Source organism: Rattus norvegicus, chromosome 7 (genome assembly GCF_036323735.1).
Source record: "Rattus norvegicus strain BN/NHsdMcwi chromosome 7, GRCr8, whole genome shotgun sequence".
Classification (NCBI taxonomy): Eukaryota; Metazoa; Chordata; class Mammalia; order Rodentia; family Muridae; genus Rattus; species Rattus norvegicus.
In genome coordinates this window covers 20,457,771-20,481,791 of record NC_086025.1, presented here as the reverse complement: position 1 = coordinate 20,481,791, position 24,021 = coordinate 20,457,771, and the positions used below count along the sequence as shown (strand labels likewise).

Genomic DNA, 24,021 nt, shown 5'->3' with positions numbered 1-24,021 from the left:
TCCATATTTGCATATACTTTAATAACAAAGTCACGGTAGCTGGAAATGAACAAGGAGGGAGACAAAGGGGCTGGGCACAGTGCACAGTGCGAGTCAGAGCAGCTGCACGGGCTGTAACACAGACTGTCCACGCAGACAGGAGCGTTCGCACTGATTCCACGGAGCTTCTAAAGCAGTATTATCAAAGACTGCAAAATTAGGTCAAACAATGATGTCTGGAAAAATGTGTCCTAAAATTTTAACAAAGTCTTTTTAAGAAAGTCTAAAAACTTCCCATTTTCCCACAATGACTCTCAAAACTCTTGAGATTTATATCAGAATATCTGTTAACTTTAACTTTTACCATACATGAAAAATTATCAAAAATATACTGATGAGTCTATTCTAACTGTGGCTATATTTACATTAAGCAAATTTTTTACCAAGTTCTTTATATACAAATTACCACTTGTCCTATGTGACATTCATTAAAAAGTTAAAAACCACAGAAATATTAGAAATAATATGTTCGAAATATAACTGTTTTCCATGAATGAATGACATTTTTAAATAATTTAAATGAGAAGTACTGACTCTCCCACCAACTTCAGCTGCGAGGACTCCTCCCGCATGCTTTCTGTGATTTAAAGGGGGAAAAAAAACAAGTAAAACTTCACTGCAGAGAACTAAATGACACAAGACTGCTGAGCATTTACCAACTTTCACTTCAGGAAACGTATAGTAAGGTTGGCATAAAAATAATAACGTAAGGAGTTTAAGATAACCGAAAGCATGAAAATCTTTAAAAACTGACAAGGTAGAAGGTAAATACTTTTCCTATTAACTGAGTCACAAAACAGCATCATAAATTGAATTAAATTGGATGTAGGCACGATTTTTGCTACTTCTTTTTTTTTTTTTTTTCCTTTTTCTTTTTTTGGAGCTGGGGACCGAACCCAGGGCCTTGCGCTTCCTAGGCAAGCGCTCTACCACTGAGCTAAATCCCCAACCCCGATTTTTGCTACTTCTAACAAGGCCCAGCACTAATTAAAAATTAACGATGGGGTTTTCAAAGCAGCAGGACAGAAGATAAAAGGATGGACTGAGCTTACAGGGTCTGCAGTCCTAGCATTTGGGAAGAGGGCTCAGGAGGATATGTGCAGTATGAGGCTGGCCTGCGATACCCTTCTCAAACCCTTCCCTCCTTACAGATCAATGTTTAGAGTAAAGGCTCCAGGGAGGGTCTGAGAGGGATCTTATTAGGTTATTGAAAGGAGAAGGCTTATAGTTCTAGCCTCAGAGAGCCATGTCCTCTTCAGAGCCATACGCGTCTCCAGTTGACACACAGTGGTTTGGGAGCCTGGCTGTGAGTTCAGTGCTGTGTCCAGTACAGGCGCTCCTCTCCTGTTCAATCACTAACTGCGCTTACTACAACTGCTCATATGGTAGAGAACAGATCAGTCCTCACATGGAATTACTTAATTTTAGTTACAGACACTACTAAAGCAGGGAAGAGAAAAACCTAAGTATTTACCGTATCAGTTACTGCTCTGTCGCTGGACTTTGGGGCCAACACTCTGTGCGTCCTCTTCCTGACTTGGGCGCTTCCCGCTGCTGAGGCCAGTGCCCATGGAGCTTCTTCCTACACATTTACAGAGCAAGCGTGAGCTGGGCTAAGGGGGAGAGTGCGGCGGGCTCGAGCGAGCGAGCGAGCGAGCGAGCGAGCGCACTGTCTTACCTTGCTTTAGTGGGTTAGTTTGCTGACTGTCTCCGTGAGCATAGTGTAAAATACCACTTCCTTGAGAGCAGTCTGGATTTAAAACAAAAGAAAATGACTTAAAAACTTAAGACATATATATGTATTAGGACTGTAAAGTCAATTTTTAGCTTTTGTATTTAAGTTTAGTTCTAAATTTTTCTCAATTTTAACTCAGTCAAAACATCACAATCTCCAATCAAGAAAACTGTTGACAGTTCAAGGCAAAAGCCACTGGTTCTTTTATTTTCATTTTGAATGCAGTGTTCACATGTATTATTTTTGTGTGTAGTACATGTCATGTGTGTGCTTGTATGTGTGTAAACCAGAGGTTGATGTTAGGTGTCTTTCTCTCTAGCTTAGTTCTTCAGACAGAGTCTCTCACTGAGCCCAGAGCTCACCGCCTGGCTAGACTGCGTGGCCAGTGGGCTCCTTCCTGGTCTGCCTCTTTCTTGTCAGTGTGACATGTGCACCGCCACACCTAGTCTTCATGTGTGAGTCCTTGCACAGCGGGCACTTTGCCGAGTGAGCCATCGTCTGTTATTTTTTTAAAGGGTTACTGTATTTTTAGTTATGTGGGTGTGTGCATATGCATGCAGGTGCCCACCCAGGTCAGGGGTATCAGCATCCCCCGAAGCTGGAGTTAGAGGCAGTTATGAACCACCCAAAGTGGAGGTGGGGAACTGAACTCAGGCTCTTGGCAAGTGCAAGTGTGTTCTCTTAACTGCTGAGCCCTCTCTTCAGGCTTCCTTTTCTAGCACAGGGTTTTAAACCAGGTGATAGCTGGACATGTGACTGTGATGGTTTGCACCTGCTTGGCCTATGGCATGGCACCATTCGCAGGTGTGGCCTCAGTGGAGTAGGTGTGTCACTCGTCCTAGCTGCTCAGAAATCAGTCTTCTCCTAGCAGCCCTCAATAAAAATGTAGAACTCAGCTCCTCCTGACCCATGCCTGCTGAGATGCTGCCTCGTTCCTGTCCTGACAAAATGCTGTCCTTGTAAGAGCTGCCTTGGTCATGGTGACTGTTCACAGCAGTAAAACCCTTAACTAAGACAGTGACCAGGAAGGGAAAACACACGGAGGAACACAATGAGGAAGATGTCGGACCTTCACCCTGCCCTTTGGTGCCACATCCTTCTGTCGGAGCCCTTTAAAAATGTGTTTCAGTGGAGATGAGAGCTACACAATTCGGATCACAAAGGCAAGAACCTCACATGGAGCAGTTGCTTAAGCAATTTAACAAGCCTTCCAAAAAGGAAGCCATCCTATAAGGAAACTGACTTCTAGAGCAGAAAAGCTTCACAGAAACATGTTCCTTCGCTCAGTGCCCAGACTATGAAAGGTATATGCAAGTTGGGTGTGGTACATACTGTAATCCCAGGAATGGGAGACAAAAGCAGGAGGTAGAACAAGTTCAAGGGGTCCTTGCTGAACACACAGAGAGTCAACAGCAGACAGGGCTACATGAAATAGTTTCAAAACAAATAAACAATAATTCAAAACAGACCAGAGAGAAAAAGGACATATAGCCACACGGCGCATGGATTTGTCACCCCAAGACTTTCCTTGTTTTGCTGGCAGAGTGGTGTATACTTGCAATCTTAATACTGGGCAGGTCAAGGCAGGAAGACTACCACAAGTCTGAGCCCAGCCTGATCTACACAGCAAGTTCCAGCTTATCTATGGCTACACAGCAAAACCCCATTTAAAAAAAATAAACAAATGAATACTGAAAAGACACCCAGTCATTTTATTTTTCCTGTTACTGAAAATCGATTCTGGCCGGGTGGTGGTGGCACAGACTTTTAATCCTCTCCCTTTCTGTCTCTCCTTAGAAAAGGACAGGCTTCTCGAAGAGATAAGAACCACCTTCAACAAAATAAAGCATCATAAGATAAAGCAAAGTCCATCCCATCGAGGCTGGACAGAAAACCCAACAGAAGGAAAACATGCGGGCGCAGGCACAGGGAGGACGAGACACAGGACTCGGATACAAATACTAAGTTGAAAGCTATATTTAATATACATGCAGAGGACCCACGTAGGCCTGTGCATGCTGCTTCAAGACGATTTACTTCTACTAAATGCTCAAAAGGTTCTTTTTTGGATAAGGAATTCCATTTTTCAGGTACTCAGAATCTGACAATTGGCTTCCTTGGATCACAGATAACAACCTCCATCCCTGGGAAGGGATAGCTCCATACTATAATAAAGAAGCCAGCCAGGTGGTGGTGGCACCCGTCTTTGATCCCAGCACTCAGAGGCAGATCTCTCTGAGTTTGAGGTCAGCCTGGTCTGCAGCGCAAGTTCCAGAACAGCCAGGCTACACAGAGAAACTCTGTCTCAGAAAAACAAAACAAAACAAAAAGAAAAACAAACAAAAACGAACAAAAAAGAAAGAAGAACTTTGACACTTTACTTCATGGGGATTTTGTTTTAAATTTTGATGCTGTTGTTTACAGAGTGGCCATTTTCTACTTATACTGGAAACATACAACATGTGAGCATGTATGTGGATAAGGGTCACCGTGTTTAGAAACTGTTGCCATGCATGATGGTACAGCACTATCTACACCTTCATGAAGGGTTCTAGTGCACTTTAATGTCGCTGACATGCATATCCAGAGACAGATACACGGTGAGTTCATGCTCAGGACAGCAAATACATCTCTTTTTGAGATCAGGTCATATCACGTAGTTCAGGCTGGCTTTGACCTTGAGAGCCTTCCAGGTGCATCAGTTCCTGCTAACAATGCATCCTCACTTACAGGACGTACACTTCCCTTGTTGCTTTATTCATGTGTGTCTCACACAGCTGCTGCAGACACTACGGATATAACTACTGTGAAGACAAAGGATCTACAGTACAGAGCTCAGAGTCCAGGAGTAAGCGGGCTTACTAATGACAGTGCTATCAGTGGCTCTGAGGAGGGACAGACCAACTTTTGGTAAGAGTCATAGGAAGGTCCTTAGAAAAGGCACAAAATATTAACTTTAGTTTCAGTTTTTCATTCTTTAGCAACTAAGTGAATAACCCTGAAAATACTGTACTGAGTTAAAACAGCTGGATATACACACAGGAAGGAAGGAAGGGAGGAAGGAAGGAAGGAGGAAGGAAGGAAGGAAGGAAGGGAGGAAGGAAGGGAGGAAGGAAGGAAGGAAGGAAAGAAGGAAGGAAGGAGGAAGGAAGGAAGGAAGGGAGGAAGGAAGGGAGGAAGGAAGGAAGGAAGCGAGGGAGGAAGGAAGGAAGGAAGGAAGGAAGGAAGCGAGGGAGGAAGGAAGGGAGGAAGGAAAGAAGGAAGGAAGGAAGCGAGGGAGGAAGGAAGGAAGGAAGGAAGGAAGGAAGGAAGGAAGGAAGCGAGGGAGGAAGGAAGGGAGGAAGGAAAGAAGGAAGGAAGGAAGCGAGGGAGGAAGGAAGGAAGGAAGGAAGGAAGCGAGGGAGGAAGGAAGGAAGGAAGGGAGGAAGGAAGGAAGCGAGGGAGGAAGGAAGGAAGGGAGGGAGGGAGGAATGAAGAAAGGAAGGGAGGGAGGGAGGAAGGAAGGAAGCAAGGGAGGAAGGAAGGAAGCAAGGGAGGGAGGAATGAAGGAAGGGAGGGAGGAAGGAAGGAAGGGAGGGAGGGAGGAAGGAAGGAAGCGAGGGAGGAAGGAAGAAAGGAAGCGAGGGAGGAAGGAAGGAAGCGAGGGAAGAAGAAAGGAAGGAAGCGAGGGAGGAAGGAAGGGAGGGAGGAAGGAAGGAATCGAGGGAGGAAGGAAGGAAGCGAGGGAGGGAGGAAGGAAGCGAGGGAGAAAGGAAGGAAGGGAGGGAGGAAGGAAAGAAGGGAGGGAGGGAGGAAGGAAGCGAGGGAGGGAGGAATGAAGGAAGGGAGAGAAATCCCTAAATCTGTGTCTTCAGGGTCTTTACTGCAGTTTACACAAAAAATGCTGAGAGCATGTAAGAGATAATGAAATGAAAATACCATGTTCCCACTCTGTGTGTGTGTGTGTGTGGGGGGGGTTCTGTCCTTTTATCATGTGGATCTTAAGGGTCAAATTCAGGTGGGTCAGGCTTGGTGGCATGTACTTTTCTGAGGCAACTTGCCCACCTGAAATTCACTTAAAAAGAAAAAAGGATTTCCTACCAAGGGTGGGGATGTAACCTGTGATCTCAGGTTTCAGGAAGCTGCAGCAGGCTGCTCTTGACTTGAGGTTAAACTAGGCTCCATGATAAGGTGCCATCTCTAAACAAAATCTGCTTATTTTTGGGAAAAAGGCGTGGATCAGTTGGTAGACTCCAGAGCATGCACACAACTTTGGGTTTGATGCCTGCACTGGGGAAAACAAACTTGTTCCAGAAAGTGTTGGAACAGGAACTACAAGGGCTATGACTGCATGCACAAGACCTGACAAAAGTCAGGGCACACAAAATCCCAGCGCTGATGTGGGTGGGCGTTCATAACTCCCACCCTAGCTGAGGGGCTACTGGCAACTGAAGGTGGCTAGGAGGAGCCAGCTGTCTTCAGGGATGTGGGTCCTGAGAGACACCCCAGGCTCATGGACAGCTATGCACGGGAAGCACCACATGGATTCTTGGCTTTAGAAGCAGAGCACAGGAAACTGGAATAGCCCGTGTGAGGGTGAGGGACTGGAGGAAAGGGAAGGGGTGGGTTTGATCAAACACTACATGCATCTATGAAATTCTCAAACAAAAAAGGATTCTGAAAAGAAACACACTGGCGTTTTAGTAAGGACTACATTAATGGGAACTATACAAGGCATTTTTTCTCTTTTACACTTTTCCGAGTTTTCTAAATTACACTGGAGATTATTATTTTATTGTTTCCTCCTAAAATGAATCACTTCTGCCTACTGTTCATTACAGGCTCGTGCGCAGTATGGGAAAGGAGTGGTGACAGGCCTTCATGCAGTCATCTGAATGGCTACAGTGGTAACACTGTCAACATGACAGTCTCTGGGCATGCTCGTGGGTAGCATCTAACCATGGGCTAGGATCCCCGCTGAATAGAATACGGCGAGCGGAGCAGCAATATCCCCCATTTGCTTCTCCACTGTGGGTGTCATGTGACCAGCTGCCTGCAGTTTCTGTCTTCATCACTTCCTTGCCACGGGTGGTGAGCTGAAGTGACCCCTCTCCCCCTTACTTACCATAATACAATGACTGAGAATGTGGCACAGGCTTCCAGTCTCTGTGTTTACGTTAACAACATTTATTTTGAGGTGTGTGTGTGTGTCTGCTCCCTTGGCTCTCGGTGCGCTCTCCCTGGTATGCTATTCAATGAGGCAGCAACCTAGAGGGCTTCACCTTTTCCCCTCCACACTTTAGACTGGAAGTGCTATGTGGTTTATTCTTTATGTCTTTTAAACGCCTCAGAGAAACATCCCCAAAGGCAGTGTCGGCAAACATTTATACAATTACAGTAATTTCATGAGTAATTCTTCTGTAACCTGAAAAGGATTTTTAAATAAATTTATGAAGCCAAGTCAGCTCAGTTTAACTTGCGATGGTGATGAGCCTCAGGATAACTCCTAATAACGGCTCGGGGGCAGTGTGTCCCAGCACAGTTCACCCCAGGCACCTACAGCCAACCAGCGCCCACCCTCTGCTTCCTGCCTGTCAGCAGGGCCCTCCCCAGAGCTTCTGCCTCTCACACTTGTATGGGGGCTGACAAGGCAGGCCGAGAACTGAACAAGAGATCTGAAAGGACTTTCAAAACAACATACAGAGACTTGCTTCAAATTATAGGGGCTGCAGGGGAACAGATCTGCAGCAAACTGTCACCACTGACAGCTGTTTTCAGGTGAGTCAGGTCCCAGCTGTGAACTATTTTACCTTATAAACAGCACACACAGAAACGCATCTGCAGAGCAGGCCTCCTGATGCAGAAGGGGCTCAGCTGCACTCAGTCTTATGCAGGAGCTTCCACACTGCGAGGCCTTGTAAGCCGGCCTGGCCGACCTTCCCAGGATGGTGTCTCAAACACCAAGCGAGGACGCACCACTAACGGCCCTGGAGATCACTGTCAGAGGTAGCCCAATCCTCTACTTCTGGGTGCAAGACAAAAACATGTCTTCTTCCCCACAAAACTTAATCCTTAGAAGACAGCACACATGCTGCTTTCATAGAGACATAAGAACTTTCTGATTACAAATAGTTACTTCTTAAAGGGATTGTATTCTCAGACTGGGAATACAGCTCAGTGTGTAGAATGTTTTCTCCCAGCATAAAAGTTCTGGCTTCCAGATGCCCTTCAACAGAGGAATGGATACAGAAAACGGGGTACATCTACACAATGGAATATTACTCAGCTGTCAAAAACAACGAGTTTATGAAATTCGTAGGCAAATGGTTGGAACTGGAAAATATCATCCTGAGTGAGCTAACCCAATCACAGAAAGACATACATGGTATGCACTCATTGATAAGTGGCTATTAGCCCAAATGCTTGAATTACCCTAGATGCCTAGAACAAACAAAACTCAAGACGGATGATCAAAATGTGAATGCTTCACTCCTTCTTTAAATGAGGAAAAAGAATACTCTTGGCAGGGAAGGGAGAGGCAAAGATTAAAACAGAGACTGAAGGAACACCCATTCAGAGTCTGCCCCACATGTGGCCCATACATATACAGCCACCCAATTAGACAAGATGGATGAAGCAAAGAAGTGCAGACCGACAGGAGATGGATGTAGATCACTCCTGAGAGACACAGCCAGAATACAGCAAATACAGAGGCGAATGCCAGCAGCAAACCACTGAACTGAGAATAGGTCCCCTATTGAAGGAATCAGAGAAAGAACTGGAAGAGCTTGAAGGGGCTCGAGACCCCATATGTACAACAATGCCAAGCAACCAGAGCTTCCAGGGACTAAGCCACTACCTAAAGACTATACATGGACTGACCCTGGACTCTGACCTCATAGGTAGCAATGAATATCCTAGTAAGAGCACCAGTGGAAGGGGAAGCCCTGGGTCCTGCTAAGACTGAACCCCCAGTGAACTAGACTATGGGGGAGGGCGGCAATGGGGGGAGGGTTGGGAGGGGAACACCCATAAGGAAGGGGAGGGGGGAGGGGGATGTTTGCCCGGAAACCGGGAAAGGGAATAACACTCGAAATGTATATAAGAAATACTCAAGTTAATAAAAAAAAAAAAAAAAAAAAAAAAAAAAAGTTCTGGCTTCAATTCTCAGCACCATAAAGAAAAGAAGAAGAAGAAAAAGCTTTATTTTTAATAATAGCTTAGAACATGCTGTACCTTAAAATAAAAAAGCATTTCTGAAGAGATGTTTGTTTTGAGTCTCATTATTCTGCCTCACATGAGTTTTGCTTGAATGGATGCAAATTTCCACCATACACTGACTTCTAAGGACTACAGATATGTATTTTTAACTAACTACAGATAGTTACATTGTGTCTGCTTGTTTTTAAGTACAGTGTGTGTGTGTGTGTGTGTGTGTGTGCAGGTATCTGAAAAGGCTAGCACAGGGTGTCAGATTCCTGAAGCTGCAGTTACAGGCAGTTGTGAGATGTGTGCTGTGATCTGGGAATCTGACTTGGGTCCTTTGTAAGAGCAGCAAACACTCTGAGCCACTGAGCCACCTCTCAGCTCATAGAGGGACTTTCGATGCTACTATCACAGACACTGAAAACTGATTAAGAAACTAAACGGTTTCTCAGAAAGACTTTGTATGACAGACTCACGTGCAAAAGGATGAAGCACACATATGGTAATTGGTCCGCTCTCTGCAGACTAACAACGGTTTAGACTGCCTTCTAGATGTGTGCACTCAGTAAGAGTAAAAAGTAATGAACATTCTGAAACGAGATCAGAGTTTCACTCTACACTCAAGCTGATCTTGATGGTGGAGTTCGTGGTGGTACAGCACTTACCTGAGCTTGCTCTAGGACCACATAAAAACAAAACCCTGTATCATTCACTTTACAAGTCTTAGTCTGACTCGGTATCAACTACATGCAATGCTATTTTGCATATTTAACATCTTTGCCGAAGGAGGGAGGGAGGTAGGGATACATATGCACCTGTATGCATGTACACAAACAACTTTTAATTTTAAAGACAGCTTTTCAAAAAGTCAAACCTATTCCAACAAGGCCCACAGGAGCATGTACTCGGTTGTCCCCTCTTTACCATGTCCCCATGTCTAGAACTGTCTCACTTACTTCCGCCACCACTGCCACCGCTGGGGACATTCTCTCCAGGAGCATAGCCCATGAGCCCTCCGTTCCCATTAGGATTAGAAGGGACTGAGGCAAGGAGACCTGAAGGGAGACATTTTCCTGTTAAATTCTGACCAAGAAAGAAATCAATGACAGCTAGGCCTGCACTGACAGGAGACGCCCATAAGGAACTGACATACCTAGCCCTCTGTAGCGGGAGAGCTGCTGATAGATCTGCTTCATTCTTTCAATATTCAGTCGACTTGCCTCGGCATGGTTCACCATTGGTTTGGGATAATTAACGCCTATCAAACATTTGGCTACCTTCTGGATACCTTCTGGTGCATTCCAAGGATCGTAGATATATTTTGCAGGGAAGCCTCTTAGGACAGGCAAATAACGCCTTTTGGGAGAAGGTAGAGAATTTTTTAAATGAACTGTACTATAAGCACATTACAACAAATTATCAACCATGAATGACAAAAAGCAAATCAGTATCACTTAAATAATGTATTATTCTTCTCAGTTCTGCTGCCCATCAAGAATAAAGGTCTTGAATTTCGAGATGAGCCTACCTCTGCCTGCGGGTGCTGGGATTAAAGGTGTGTGTCACCATGCCCCAAAAGACTAGAGAATACTAGTGCTGCTTAAGGACGAAAGCTCTTCCTTGGATTAGCTACTTCCAACTGAACACTAACCACCCTTGCCTTACCTAATATAGTCTCCATTGGGGTCTGTCCTCCTACCAAAACCAACAGGGCAGTAGCAGTGGAAAAACTGTTGGAAAAAGGAACTGCAGGACAGCCACATCCAACTCCCAGCATTGATGCTCCAGTCGGCGTCAAGCAGTAATTCTTCAAAGACCTGTGGAAGGAGCAGTGACCAATCAATTCCCACACACAATTACCCAAAACAGCATTTTGAAGGTCACTGTAGATCAAAACTCGACAGGAAAATCTAGGCAGAACTGAAAATTAAACATTCCAAAATATATGCTGCGTTCTAATAAGCAATGTCTGGGAGAGAATACACAGGAAATACAGCTTTCTGGATAGAATTTACTTTTATAACTGTGGAGAGCCCCCACGGGTGCACAAGTGTGTGTGTGTGTGTGTGTGTGTGTGTGTGTGTGTGTGTGTGTGTGTGTGTGTAAGAGAGACAGAGGCAGATGGGTTGGGGAACGACAACATACACTTGCTCTATAGCTGGAAGTGTTTGGGAAGGACTAGGAAGTGTGTCCTCTTTGAAGACAGTCACTGGCAGTAGGCTTAGGGTTTTAAAGGCCCATATCATTTTCTGGGTGTTCTCTCTCTCTCTCTCTCTCTCTCTCTCTCTCTCTCTCTCTCTCTCTCTCTCTCCCTCCCTCCCTCCCTCCCTCCCTCCCTCCCTCCCTCTCTCTGCTCTGTACCTGTGGATCAGGTGTAAGCTCTTAACGCCTGCTCCACATTCACACCTGCCTCCCTGCTGCTGTGCCACCCATCAAGATGGTCACAGACTCTACCACTCTCTGAAACCATGGCCCTAATTACATGCCTCTGCTTATAAGTTTCCTTGATCATAGTGTTTGGTCATGACAATAGAGAAATAACTAAGACAATGACCTTGGACTTCTACTACTGTGGGGAAAGTAAAAATTACTCAAATTATTGAGTTTTAAAGAGCTGTAAGATATAGTAGATTAAAAAAAGATTAGTATCCCATGTTTAAGAAAGCAAAAAAAAAATCATCAAATAAATCATAACGCAAAATCTAAAAGCCTGGGTGTACTGCATGGACAGAGGAAACATGCCACTACACGGCACCATAAATGCAGTAGCATGATAGTTTACATTTCAAATTCTCTGATCCAAAGAAAATATAACTAAATAATGTATTAATAAATTAAATAATGTATTAATAATGTGTTAATTAGGTACTAGAAGATAATACAAGATGGGAAACAAACCCTTAACAACTAAAAACCAAAGAACAGGATTAGAAACAGTTCCTGAGGAGGTGAGATGGCTCGCTGGGTAAGGGGGCTTGCTGCCACGTCTGACAACTGAGTTCAAGTCCCAGAACCCACATGGTGGAGAGAACCAACAAGTTGTCCTCTAACCCACCCATACACACATAAATTTTAAAAAGGTTTTTAAAATAAACATTCCTTGAATTGGAAAGATTGATGATGTAGCTAGACAGGTAACTCATGATACAGGTCTTTAGTTTAACGATGACAGAGAGCTTACAGTTCATGTAATGTGAACTCACTATTTCTAAGAGCTCATGGGTGAGTATGACAGAGACTGCCACCTATAGATACAGCTATCCAATAAATCAATAAATTACTTTCCTTACTCTTAAAGACAAGCTGATGCTATAGCCAAGGGTGCAAGTGAGGGTGGCCTTGCAGTCCGGGTCTTCTGATGTCTATCATGTAGTATGGACTGCAGGCCTGCACTACCACACAAGGCCAGAGTGCTAAACAGTGACAGCTCTCTTAAGAGAAGGATGGTTTGACTGTAGGGATGACTTATGGTTAAGCCATTTAGCTAGCCCTTGTCTGAGTTCAACACCTTGCTCTTGAAAACTGGGCCTATACTGTGGGCATTATGTGCTTTATCCACTGGAAAGTCAAACTACAGGACAGACAAGTGCGCCGCACAGGTCCTGCTCTTCCCCATCTCACACTGCAGCCCACGATGCTTGAGTTGGTGAAGCTTCCCTTTACTCAGCCTCGCAGGCTGCTCAGACCTCAGCTGTGCACATCTCAGTATAGCTAGACTCCTGCAAACTCTCGTCAGTCAGAACATTTACCTTCATCCCTTCTTCCCAACTGATCCATAGGTCGCCGCGGGTCAGGAAACAGGCAACTGCATGTCGGGCTAGATGGTGGATCCAGCCCTCCTGACGAAGCTGTGTCATGATGGCGTCAATCCACGGAAAGCCTGTCCGGCCTTCTGCCCATTTGGCCAGAGCCTCGGGATTCTTGTCCCAAGGGATTTGAACACAGATGGGGTTCCCTTCCATTTTGTCAAAGCGTGGGTTGTTTGTGGCTGCTGTATAAAAAAATTCACGCCACAGGAGTTGCCCATAAAGAGAAAGGGGAGGGGAACTATTTTTCTTTACCTGTGATTAAAACAACAAAAAAGTACTGTCAGAAAAAAAACTTTTAAGTATTTCAAAAAATATACTCTGATTTAAGATAATACCTTTTTGTAGAGATCTGTTAGTTTGAAATAAAATAGCCGACATGACAAACAACCGAAGCGGAGATAAGGACTCAGTCCAGTTGGGCTTGCGAGCAGGGAGTTTGCATTCATTCGAGGTCTTTCAAAGTTTGCCACCCAGGCCTGGAAACACAGAGACAATTACCCTCTTTAACCACATTAGAAGAATGTTAAGAACTACCCCAGTGAGACAGCTCGGCAGTGTGTAAAGCACCTGTTGCCAAGCCTGAAGACAGACACACAGACGCACAGACACACACAGACACACACATACACACAGACACACACACACATACACACAGAGACACAGACACACACACACACACATACACACAGACAGACACACACACACATACACACAGAGACACACACAGACACACACACACAGAGACACACACAGACACAGACACACACAAACACACAGACACACACAAACACACACAGACACACAGACACACACACACATACACACACACATACACACAGACACAGACACACACAGAGACACAGACACACACACACATACACACACAGACACAGACATACACACACAGAGACACACACACACATACACACTCTCAAAACTGAGGATTTTGAGGAATATGTTATTATCCCAGCTATAAATCTCTGATTTAGTAATCTTAGACAGGGACTTTAAAAGGTGAGCTTTCTTTCCCTGAGGCCATCCACGTGCAACATGCACTCATGTACATTAAATGACCATCAGATTCCAGGGTCAAGAGTAAAGCACCTTCATCCTGTCTTTGAACACTGAGGTACACGTGGAATTCAGTGGCGTGCCTTGTCCACCACTGCCTTTCCTAAGGTTTCAGATGCTTACGGTCAAATGACAGTCGGAAAACATTAAAAGGAGAATTCCACAAATAACTGACAGGTTCTAAATGACATTATAGTAGACCACAGTTACACTATCTTACCATTAGTGAGTACATTAATCTCCTGATGCATCTAACTTACAGACTAAGCTTTATTAAGTGGCCAGAGAGTGCAAGGAAGAGGGTTATCAGCACAGTATCAGAGGGGGCGGATGAACACGATCAATGTGTGTGGGTCTTGTTAATTTGTACAGTCAATGTGTATTAACAGTGAGACTAACAAAATGAACAAGTGAAATGGTGTCATGGAATCCACTGGTGTCGGGCCAGAGGAGCAGTGCTGAGGCAGAACCCCACTCTGGGTCGCCAGGTCTGCTGGGACAGGTAGAAAGGACAGAAGCAACAGCATGGCACCAGCTCTGGGAACAACCAAGAGGGAGGAAGGGCATGGAAGCGAGGACTAACAGGGATTTCAGAACACTAGATCTGTGCTGTGGTAACCACTTCTGTCAGTCTTCTTTGTCGACAGTATTTTCCGATTGTAAAGCTTAGGGGTGAGCTTCCCTGGATGTGCCTGATGCCATCTAAACAAGGGGGAATAATGTTTGAAATGTTCATTTGGAATCTACATTGTACCTTTCTTTCCAAATGCCTTTCCAAACGTGTAAGTGCCTCAGTTTCTCCTCCTGGCCACACCGCAGAGGACAAGCCATCGGTATCAAAACCTAGGGGGAAAAAAATGAAAGAAAGGAAGGAAGGAAAATCATCATTAATATTGTTGTTATTCTACAACAAAAATAGCTTTTTTACCTGACCACACTTACTTGGGAAAAAATTACTCTGCAAAAATAAACAAATACACTCTACAGGCCTACACTGGCTTACAGAGGACTACACAGGCCAACACGGGACTGTGCGGCCTAAATAGGCCTGCTCTGGCCCCACCCAACGTCAGAGTCCTGCACCAAAGACTGCAATTCGGCTCCCATCTTCAGGACGCACATCTTCACCTGACAGCAGGACACAGGTTAAGGATGCACAAGATACTTTTGGTTACTAGGATTTTCTCTGATTTCCTCCTTTACTTTTCTCTTCTTCCAGTAAAAATACATAGACGTGAAATTTCCAAGTGATTATTAAGTATTTTACAATATAATATATTTTTAAATTACTTGGGAATCTCATACACTGTATTCTGATCATACTCCCTCCCCTTACCTGTCCCCCATCTTCCCAGATCCACCCAGATCTCCTTGCCCATGCTGACTCTGCGTTCCTTCCGACTTTCCTTAGCCACCATCAGGTCCACTCTGTGCCGCCCACACACTCTGGTGCCTGTCAATCCGAGCACTGAGCACCACGATTATCAAGGGCTGCACTCACCGAGCTCCTCCAGGGAAGGAACTCCGTACTTCTCATCATGGTCGTCGGACAGAGGGGTTGTGCACTTCCCTATCACGTCTGATGTGATGGTGTCTGCTGGCATCTCCAGGGGCTCCATTTTGCTGACGAGAGTCTGAAACCTTTTGTATGTTAGGGGTGGCTGCCCACCATTGAGTTCTATGATCCTGTTACAAGAGTGAATAAGACACGGTGAGTAAATGATTATGTAGTTTGGTTGATAAACTCAAAAAGGTTTACTATCAGAAAGTTTATCAATTAAGACCTTTTGAATGTTAGCTTCTGATATGACCAGAAAATGTGTTCAAAAATGGTTAATGAATCTAAAACCATTCTCCTGAATTCCTGGAGGTCAATAATAAAATATGCAAACATCAAATCATTAATGACAAATATTTAGGATTATAACTAAATAATAACAAAGTAGTTCAACTAGCCTATAGGCTACCTATATAAAAATTAATATAAATGGACAAGTGAAAAATTAATCAATTCAAGAAATCTCAAGAGGCACCAGTAAAACTAAACCGGGCTGATAATTATAACAAGAAATAATCAGTAAAAGTAAAATTTGCTAGCAGCAGCAGTGCACACCTTTAGTCCCAGCACTTGGGAGGCAGAGGCAGGTGGGTCCCTATAAATTCAAGGCCATCCTGCTCTATAGAGTGAGTTCTAGGACAGCCAGTGCTACACAGTGAAACCCTGTCTCCTCTTGCCCTTCTCTTGGGTCCCAATTTCCTCTATGAACTTGAGGACTATACTGCTATTTTCTGTGTATGTGGAGACCTCAGTACATGTGTATCTGTAGTATGTTACAGACCTCAGCACATGTATATCTGTTGTATGTTACAGACATCAACACACATATATCTGTTGTATGTTACAGACCTCAGCACATGTGTATCTGTTATCCAGCAGCAGCCCCTAGGTGAGCTTTTGTTTTCTGTGGTTTCAGTTACTTGGGTTCAATTGTGCTGCAAAAATACTATGTCTAGACTCACATAACTTATTGTAGCATACTGTTCTAATTGTTCAATATTATTGTTAACCTCCATAAGTTATAATTTACAACCAAGCTTTATCATGATGTGATCTTTAGACAGACAGCCCAGGGAACACAGGGCTCGATGTGATTAGTGGTTCTGCATATCCACTGGGGCTTTTGGAACGCCCTCGTGGATAAGGAGAGAAATGCTATGCATACAAGTACCCCAAATGCTCAGTCATTTATGTTTAAGTGCATTATGCAGTTAGTGCTGACCACTAGCTACCTCAATCACCATACTTCTAGGAAAAGAAAAGGCAGCAGCACTTACAAAGGTCTGCATTAAGTCTAGACATGGCTTCAGAGTAATTAATTATATTTTTTATTATAACTATTTGCTTATAATTATAGTTAAAATCCAGCTTTACCATCTGTCAATGTAGAAACAAAAGCCTTCCACAGGGTTAAATGAAGTAGCTAGGATCACATAACTAGTAACACTGCTAATCAAGTATTTCTTCATCCCCAGCATTAGGTATTTTCTTTACCTTGCGCATTATTGATTATGTTACAGGGAGAAACCACCAGGAAAGCTGTCCTCCCTGCTGTACCTACAGTTTTGGTTTAATATCTTGAGATTACATAATGAAGTGTGTTGAATTCAGAACTGTTACAACAACAACACTGTTAAGTGTCTCGTAATTATCCACCAGCAAACTGAAACTCATAGACAAGATTTTCACACACACACACACACACACACACACACACACACACACACACTCTACCTTTAGTATGTATTCATAACCAACCCAATAAAAACTAATTTTATGATACTGCTGAGTCTCCCACTTTGAAGCAACATCTCTTATCCTATTCTGTCTCCTCACTCATTGATGTTAAGGAAACTGGTATCAGACAGAAGTTTTATTACCAAAAGGACTAGCACATGTAAGTCAACACTGAGGGGAGATGCCTGTCTGAATCAAATAATGGTTTTATTCATTTACTTGCTAACACAAGTAAAATCAGTTTGTTATGTTATTTATAGAATTAGTTTTGTTAAGTTAGTACAATGTGTAAATAACTTAATAGATACATAAATTTTGAATTCTCATGTTTATAAAGACAATTTCATGCCAGAAGTTACTGTAAACTTACACAGCTCATGAACCTCCTAAGTTGTCAGCACGTGTTACTTTCTAACCTCAAACTGGCCCCAGACTCTGCTAGTCAAAGCATCCCAGGGACTAGCACACATCCCAGCAGCAGACACCCAGGCAGATGATGCCACACATCAGAGGCCTCTAACTGGGTAGTTTATTACTTCAGTTCTCACTTCAACCAAATGAAGGATAAGCTCGCATACATATAACAAGATCACAAACTATATCGACCTAAGACTTGGGTATGTGTCAAATAAGCTGCTAATCTAATTATGCTGACAGCAATAGTGGCCAAGGTAGCAGTAAAATAAATGTGTGAACAGCATTTCTTAATTTAAAACTGAAGTGCTAAATATTTTCATCTTATGCACTGTGTCTACAATTTTGGTATTACAACTGAGTGGATAGAAATCACAACAGCTAAGTAAAATGCTAAGGGCTTGATATAAACCCATTTAATTCTTAATTCTTACAATTTTGATTCTATTATTTCCCATTTTTATAACCTTACTCAGTTATGTATTTAATATCACTCAACAGTATACCTAAAAATGTCTAAGGTGGTAATATCATTATATATTTTCTTGCAATAAAAGAGCCTTACTTGTCTAGGTCATACAGTGTGTGTGAAATGCGCACGATGACTTCCACACCAGCCTCAGTGGCCAGCTTCTTGATGGCCGCATCTCGTTCCTTCCCAAAAGGCTCAGAATCGTACTCAATTGAAAGTTTAGTAATATTCCATTCCTAAACAAGACAAAGAGGCAACAACACATTATGATTTAATAGTTATGTTCTTATAATAGTAAGTTCAAAATCTACATCAAATGATTACATATAAATCAAATTTCAAACATGAAGAAATGATACAATTTATCAATGTGAACATATGCAGATGACATATGCATGCTAACCAGACTTCAGGCTTGTGCCTGGCATGAGAAAACCTAGCATATACTTAGACGTACTCTTTATATAAAGTACTTAGGTAGTATCCTTTTTTCATTACCTTATTTAATTCTGGATGAAAACCACCTCAGTTTGGCATTTTGCAGATAAAGTTATTTTTTTAAAAGGCACGCACACGCTCAGGTTCACAGAAACAGAACACATGGACTTATACCTGCTGACTCTAAGAACTGCTCTTTAACAAACCTTTGGTAGCTGATGTGGTGAGAACTGTTTTTCTGAGAATGAGTATTTTATTTCTGACCATTACAAAAGTTGACAGCAAAAAACTTGGAACCAAGAATAAAAACAGCAAGTACTGACTGATATTGTATCATTAACTTACATCTCTTTATAGTTACTATAAATAGAAAACTGTGACCTAAGATAAATGATTTTTTCAAGAAAGTAGTCAAGTTTCATTGAATTCTAAAATCTATTCTGATTAGCTTCAAAAAAGAAAAGAAATCCTATAATGCTACTATTACTTAACTGATATATGATACCAGATTGTAGCAGTCCAAAGGTGTTCCCAATAAAGCCTTCTACATTCATAGTGTGCATTTTGTAGTTGGTCACTTCCAACTAATTTTTTTAAGTGTGTGTGGATAACATAGAAGCCAGAAGAAGGTATCGGATCCCCAGGAGCTCGAGTTCTAGAACACTGTGGGTATTGGGATTTGAACTCGGATCCTGTAGAAAAGCAGCAAGCTCTCTTAACTGCTGGGCCATGTCTCCAGCCCAGTACATACATGTAAAGCATATTTAGGCATTTATTCTATTTCTTCCTAGAAATCCTTGAGAAACAATCAATGGATTAAAATAAACACATTTAAAGTTCTGATAGATGGGTGCATGTTCAGCTGTTTTGAGACACACACACACACACACACACACACACCCCGTCAGCACCCGTACCCTAGAGCGACAGGAAGCTGTGTGGATTAGTTATCTTATATGGATGTCTGTGCAACTACTAGAAAAAAAAACAGAGCATTTAAAAGGCTTTCCTCTCTCAAAGGTTGTAAAAGAACTGAGGAAAGAAATAATTATTTATTTTACTACCTTGTTTGTATTTGTTAGTACAGACATGCTATTTTCTTTTAAATTTAAGAATACAATGTAAATGAGAGTGGAGAACATTGTGTATACATATTTATGCATACGTATTTGTCCCATGGTAAGACATACAGACAAGTAGTAGAAACACAGGGTTTAAAGCTGAGAGTCCCTGGTGAGAAGTGTTCACCTTGCGAGACGCACTGCTAAAAGCCCCAGTCTGCATTTCGAAGCAGTGAGCAGAAAGCACAGAGCACAGTGAACGTGAGCACCATGGCTTCCATGTGTGCACTTGTGTGCACTGTAGCTGAGGTCCTCCCGGTTCTGCTGTACTCAGCTGTGTTTCTTAGAACTCCTGGGAGTTTAACAACAGCAACCCTTTGTTGTCTAAGTCATGAAAACCTTTTGCCTAATTAGTAACTTGTAATTAGTTCTATGTACTTTTTTGAGAAATAAGTTTGATAGGTTTAAGGTGTGTTTGGTGTTTGAGGTGAGTCAATAAAAAATACTTCCTGCTAGTTTTGCTTTTTGAGCTCAGGCCTGTACATCAGAGAGGTAAAGGTAAAAATACAAAAAGCATCATTATTAAAGTAAAACTGGAGGAAGTATTGCTAGGTTTAGGACAAACCAGCTTGCTGATGGTTTACTATTGAACTGACAGCAGTACTTAACATGACCTGTTCTGTCAATCATAAGCAGTCCCTCCCTTGCTGTGACCGAGGGCGGTCACTCTAATCCAGCACACGCAGGAGAATGCCGTGTAAGTGGAGGAGAAAAGGAACTGTTTGAACCGCGCTCACCAATTCTTTCTCCTAAACTCATTAATCTCTATTCCTTCCCTGGCAATGAATTAGTGAACATCTCTCTATAAGAAAAACTGAAAAGCCAGAGATAAGAACATTCCCTGAACATCACATGTATTTACACACCAAATACGTCTAGGAAGGTCCTTCTCTGCTACGTCTTTTGTAATTGGCTTAATTATTCCTTTTCCATCTTTGAGGTGAAAAGTTACTTCCTTGATTCCTTCCTTTCTATAATACTGAAAGCTATTCACTTCCCCGAGTGCTGCTGGAGGTGACTTATCCATACTTAGTATCTGATTTTTAATTTAATTCTGTTGAGGTTAGAAAGTACAATTTGTGAGACTTCAGTTGTCTGATACCTATTTTATGAGTGAGTGTGGTCCATTTTGATAAATGTCTTTTGTGTATCTGTCTACTCTGTAATTTCTGGATGTCCTGTTCTACAAACACCAGGTACAACAAACTGATTGATGACATAGTGAATAAACCCAACAGAGTTCTTCTTGTTATGCTGCTGAGGGGAAAAGCAGAATAAATGGAAGCTCTCTCCCTATGTGTGTGCATTCGTGTACCTATACTGCATTCATTAACAAAGGTATTTATTAGTGTGTGTGTGTGTGTGTGTGTGTGTGTGTGAGAGAGAGAGAGAGAGAGAGAGAGAGAGAGAGAGAGAGAGACAGAGAGAGAGACAGAGAGAGAGAGAGCGCGAGTGCATGCATGCCTCAACATCCATGTGCAGGTCAAAGGACAACTTGCAGCAGCCACCTTTCTCCTTTAACCATGTAGGTCCAGAGATCAAACTCAAGTTGTCAGCCCTGGTGACAAGGACTTTTCCCTGATAAACCATCCACCGACTCTGTATAAGATGGATTGAAACAATAAAATTCTATCCAGAAGAAAAAAACTAAAAATATGTGTTTAAATTTCTTACTTTTATGTGTATGAGTATTTTGCCTGCACGTATGAAGTGTTTCACAATGCATGCAGTGTTCTCAGAGGCCAGAAGAGGGCACTGGATCTCCTGGAACTGGAGTTCCAGATGATTAGGAGTTGTTATGTGGGTTCTAGAAACCAAATTCAGGTCTTCTGGAAGAGCAGTAAGTGTTCTTAATCACTGAGCCCTCTTTCTAATCTCAGAGCAGAAAATTCAACACAATACAAAAAACATTGCTAGCCTATGAAAAGGTCTGTCTAAAAACAATATAGAAATGTTGGTATTTGTAATAACCAAAATCTTAGAAGACATTTACTTCTCCACTTTTTATAAGCTGTGGATAAGGTATTACCATTATTTCCAGTCTGCTTTCTTGTTAAAACTCTTTCACACACCTAGGTTAATGAGAATTCTACTGTAGTGAGCAGTTTCTACTAGCTAGGTATTAACTGTTTCTTTCATACTAGCATGCACACACACACACACACACACACACACACACACACACACACATGCACACACACACACAAAAGGAAGGAAAATAAAGTTAAGTAATACTGATTTGTTCCCAACACTGGAGACCTTCTTGCTCAGAAAAAGGCACATCTCTTTTTCATTAGAAATACTGCTATTTTTTCTGGGCGTGGTGGCATAAGCTTTTAATCCCAGCACTGGGGAGGCAAAGGCAAGATGAGTCTCTATGAGTTTGAGGTCAGCCTGGTCTACAGAGAAACCTTGTCTTAAAAAAACTGGGGATGGGGGAGGAGGCAATTTTACAAAAATACTGTAAATCAAATAGCTGCAAAATAAGCAGATGTGTGTGTGTGTGAGTGTGTTTGTATGAGTATGTGAGTGTGAGTATGAATGTGTGTGTGAATGTGAGTGTGTGTGAGTGTCTGAGTGTGTGTGTGTCTGAGTGTGTGTGTGTGAGTGAGTCTGTGTGCCTGAGTGTGTGTCTGAGTATGTGAGTGTGTGTTAGTGTGTGTGAGTGTGTGTCTGAGTGTGTGTGTGATTGTGTCTCTGAGTCTGAGTGTGTGTGTGAGTGGTGTGAGTGTGTGAGTATGTGTGTGTGTGAGTGTGTGTGAGTGTGTGTGCCTGAGTGTGTGTGAGTGTCTGAGTGTGTGTGTGTGTGAGTGAGTCTGTGTGCCTGAGTGTGTGTCTGAGTATGTGAGTGTGTGTTAGTGTGTGTGAGTGTGTGTCTGAGTGTGTGTGTGATTGTGTCTCTAAGTCTGAGTGTGTGTGTGAGTGGTGTGAGTGTGAGTATGTGTGTGTGAGTGTGTGTGAGTGTGTGTGCCTGAGTGTGTGTGAGTATATATGTGTGTATGAATGTGTCTGAGTGTTTGTGTGAGTGTGTGTGTGAGTATATATGAGTATGTGTGTAAATGTGTCTGAGTGTGTGTGTGTGTGTGTGTGTGTGTGTGTGTGTGTGTGTGTAGGAAGCATATATGTAATAAGTAGGAAGGAAAGCATATAAAAGGTCAGTCAGGAAAATCAGCTTCTGTCTACTCTGAGATACCGAGTTGAGCTAACTCATGTATGATCTTGGGCAATTCATTTAATTTCCCTTAGACCAAATTCTCCATTTGAGAAGTTTTCATTGGACTAAAACCAGGAGATCAGTAAGGCTCTTTCAAATTAAATCAAAACAAAACTTCCAAGTACTATAATTTATATCATCAGTAAAGTGTCAATGTTACAATCCTTTATCCCAGATGTTCTTGTCTTAGTCTTTTCCTATTGTTGTGATAAACACAAGCGACTTAAGATAGAAAGGGTTTACTGTGACTCACAGTCCTAGAGCATAGTCCCTTGAAACAGTTTGATCACATGACATGTACAAGGTGCAGAGAGTGATGAACCATGCTGCTTCTCAACTCAACTTCTCCATTCACCACCCAGATCTCAGCCAGGGAATGGTGCCACCCACAGTGGATGGGTCTTCCCACCTCAATCAACACAGTCAAGACAATCCTCACAGTCATGGTCAAGACCTATCTCCCAGATGATTTTAAATGTCATCAAGTTGACAGCCGAGATTAACCATCACTGCCCTCTTTTAAAAAAAAAAAAAAAAACTCACGGGGCTGGAGGGATGGATCAGAGGTTAAGAGACCTGAATGTTCTAGAGGTCCTGAGTTCAATACCCAGCAACCACATGGTGCCCTCTTCTGGCATGCAAGCATACATGCAGGAGAACATTGCATACGTAATAAATAAATACATCTTTAAAAAAAGTATCTCAGAAGGATCACAAATGTGGACAAAGATGTTCACGGGCGATACCTGTATCAACAAGCTTTCTCTACTGTCTAATTTTATTATTGGCACTCTCACTGCAGAAAAGAGCCTCATTTTAATTTTTTATTTTTTCAAGACAGGGTTTCTCTGTGTAGCCCTGGCTGTGCCTGAACTCACAGATCTGCCTGCCTCTGCCTCACAAGTGCTAGAATTAAAGGTGTGCACCACTGCCTGACCAAATTTTTTTATTTAAGAATATTTCCTATGCTGTCATCATTTATTTACCATTTCTGTTTGTTTATTTACGAAGTATTTTATTTTCTCCAGCAAAAATCCTTACTTATGCATATATTACTTATGTGTATATTTTCACGTCACCTTGAAAAGCCTCGGAAACACGTCAGCTGGCTGTCCCCGGATCACAAACAGGCGAGAATTTAACTTTCGTAGATTGGCATCAAGGTCCTCAAGACACTGAAGCAAAAATCTAGAGAAAAAATATTATAACTCTTAAGATATGCATTTAA

The 24,021-nt window shown here is 42.6% G+C and overlaps 1 protein-coding gene across 3 annotated transcripts in view; it reads right to left on the bottom strand.

Moving 5' to 3' along the window:
• The window catches only part of Cry1 (cryptochrome circadian regulator 1), a 64,266-nt gene continuing 40,245 nt past the window's right edge, over positions 1 to 24,021 (bottom strand). The window contains 12 exon segments of one of the 3 annotated variants that reach the window (NM_198750.2): positions 1 to 616; positions 1,514 to 1,621; positions 1,718 to 1,789; positions 9,916 to 10,014; positions 10,113 to 10,315; positions 10,625 to 10,776; positions 12,709 to 13,020; positions 13,104 to 13,244; positions 14,594 to 14,682; positions 15,341 to 15,525; positions 18,114 to 18,256; positions 23,873 to 23,981. In NM_198750.2, the coding sequence (NP_942045.2) occupies positions 1,518 to 1,621; positions 1,718 to 1,789; positions 9,916 to 10,014; positions 10,113 to 10,315; positions 10,625 to 10,776; positions 12,709 to 13,020; positions 13,104 to 13,244; positions 14,594 to 14,682; positions 15,341 to 15,525; positions 18,114 to 18,256; positions 23,873 to 23,981 (1,609 nt within the window). In that variant the 3' untranslated portion in view covers positions 1 to 616; positions 1,514 to 1,517. 3 annotated transcript variants of the gene reach the window in all.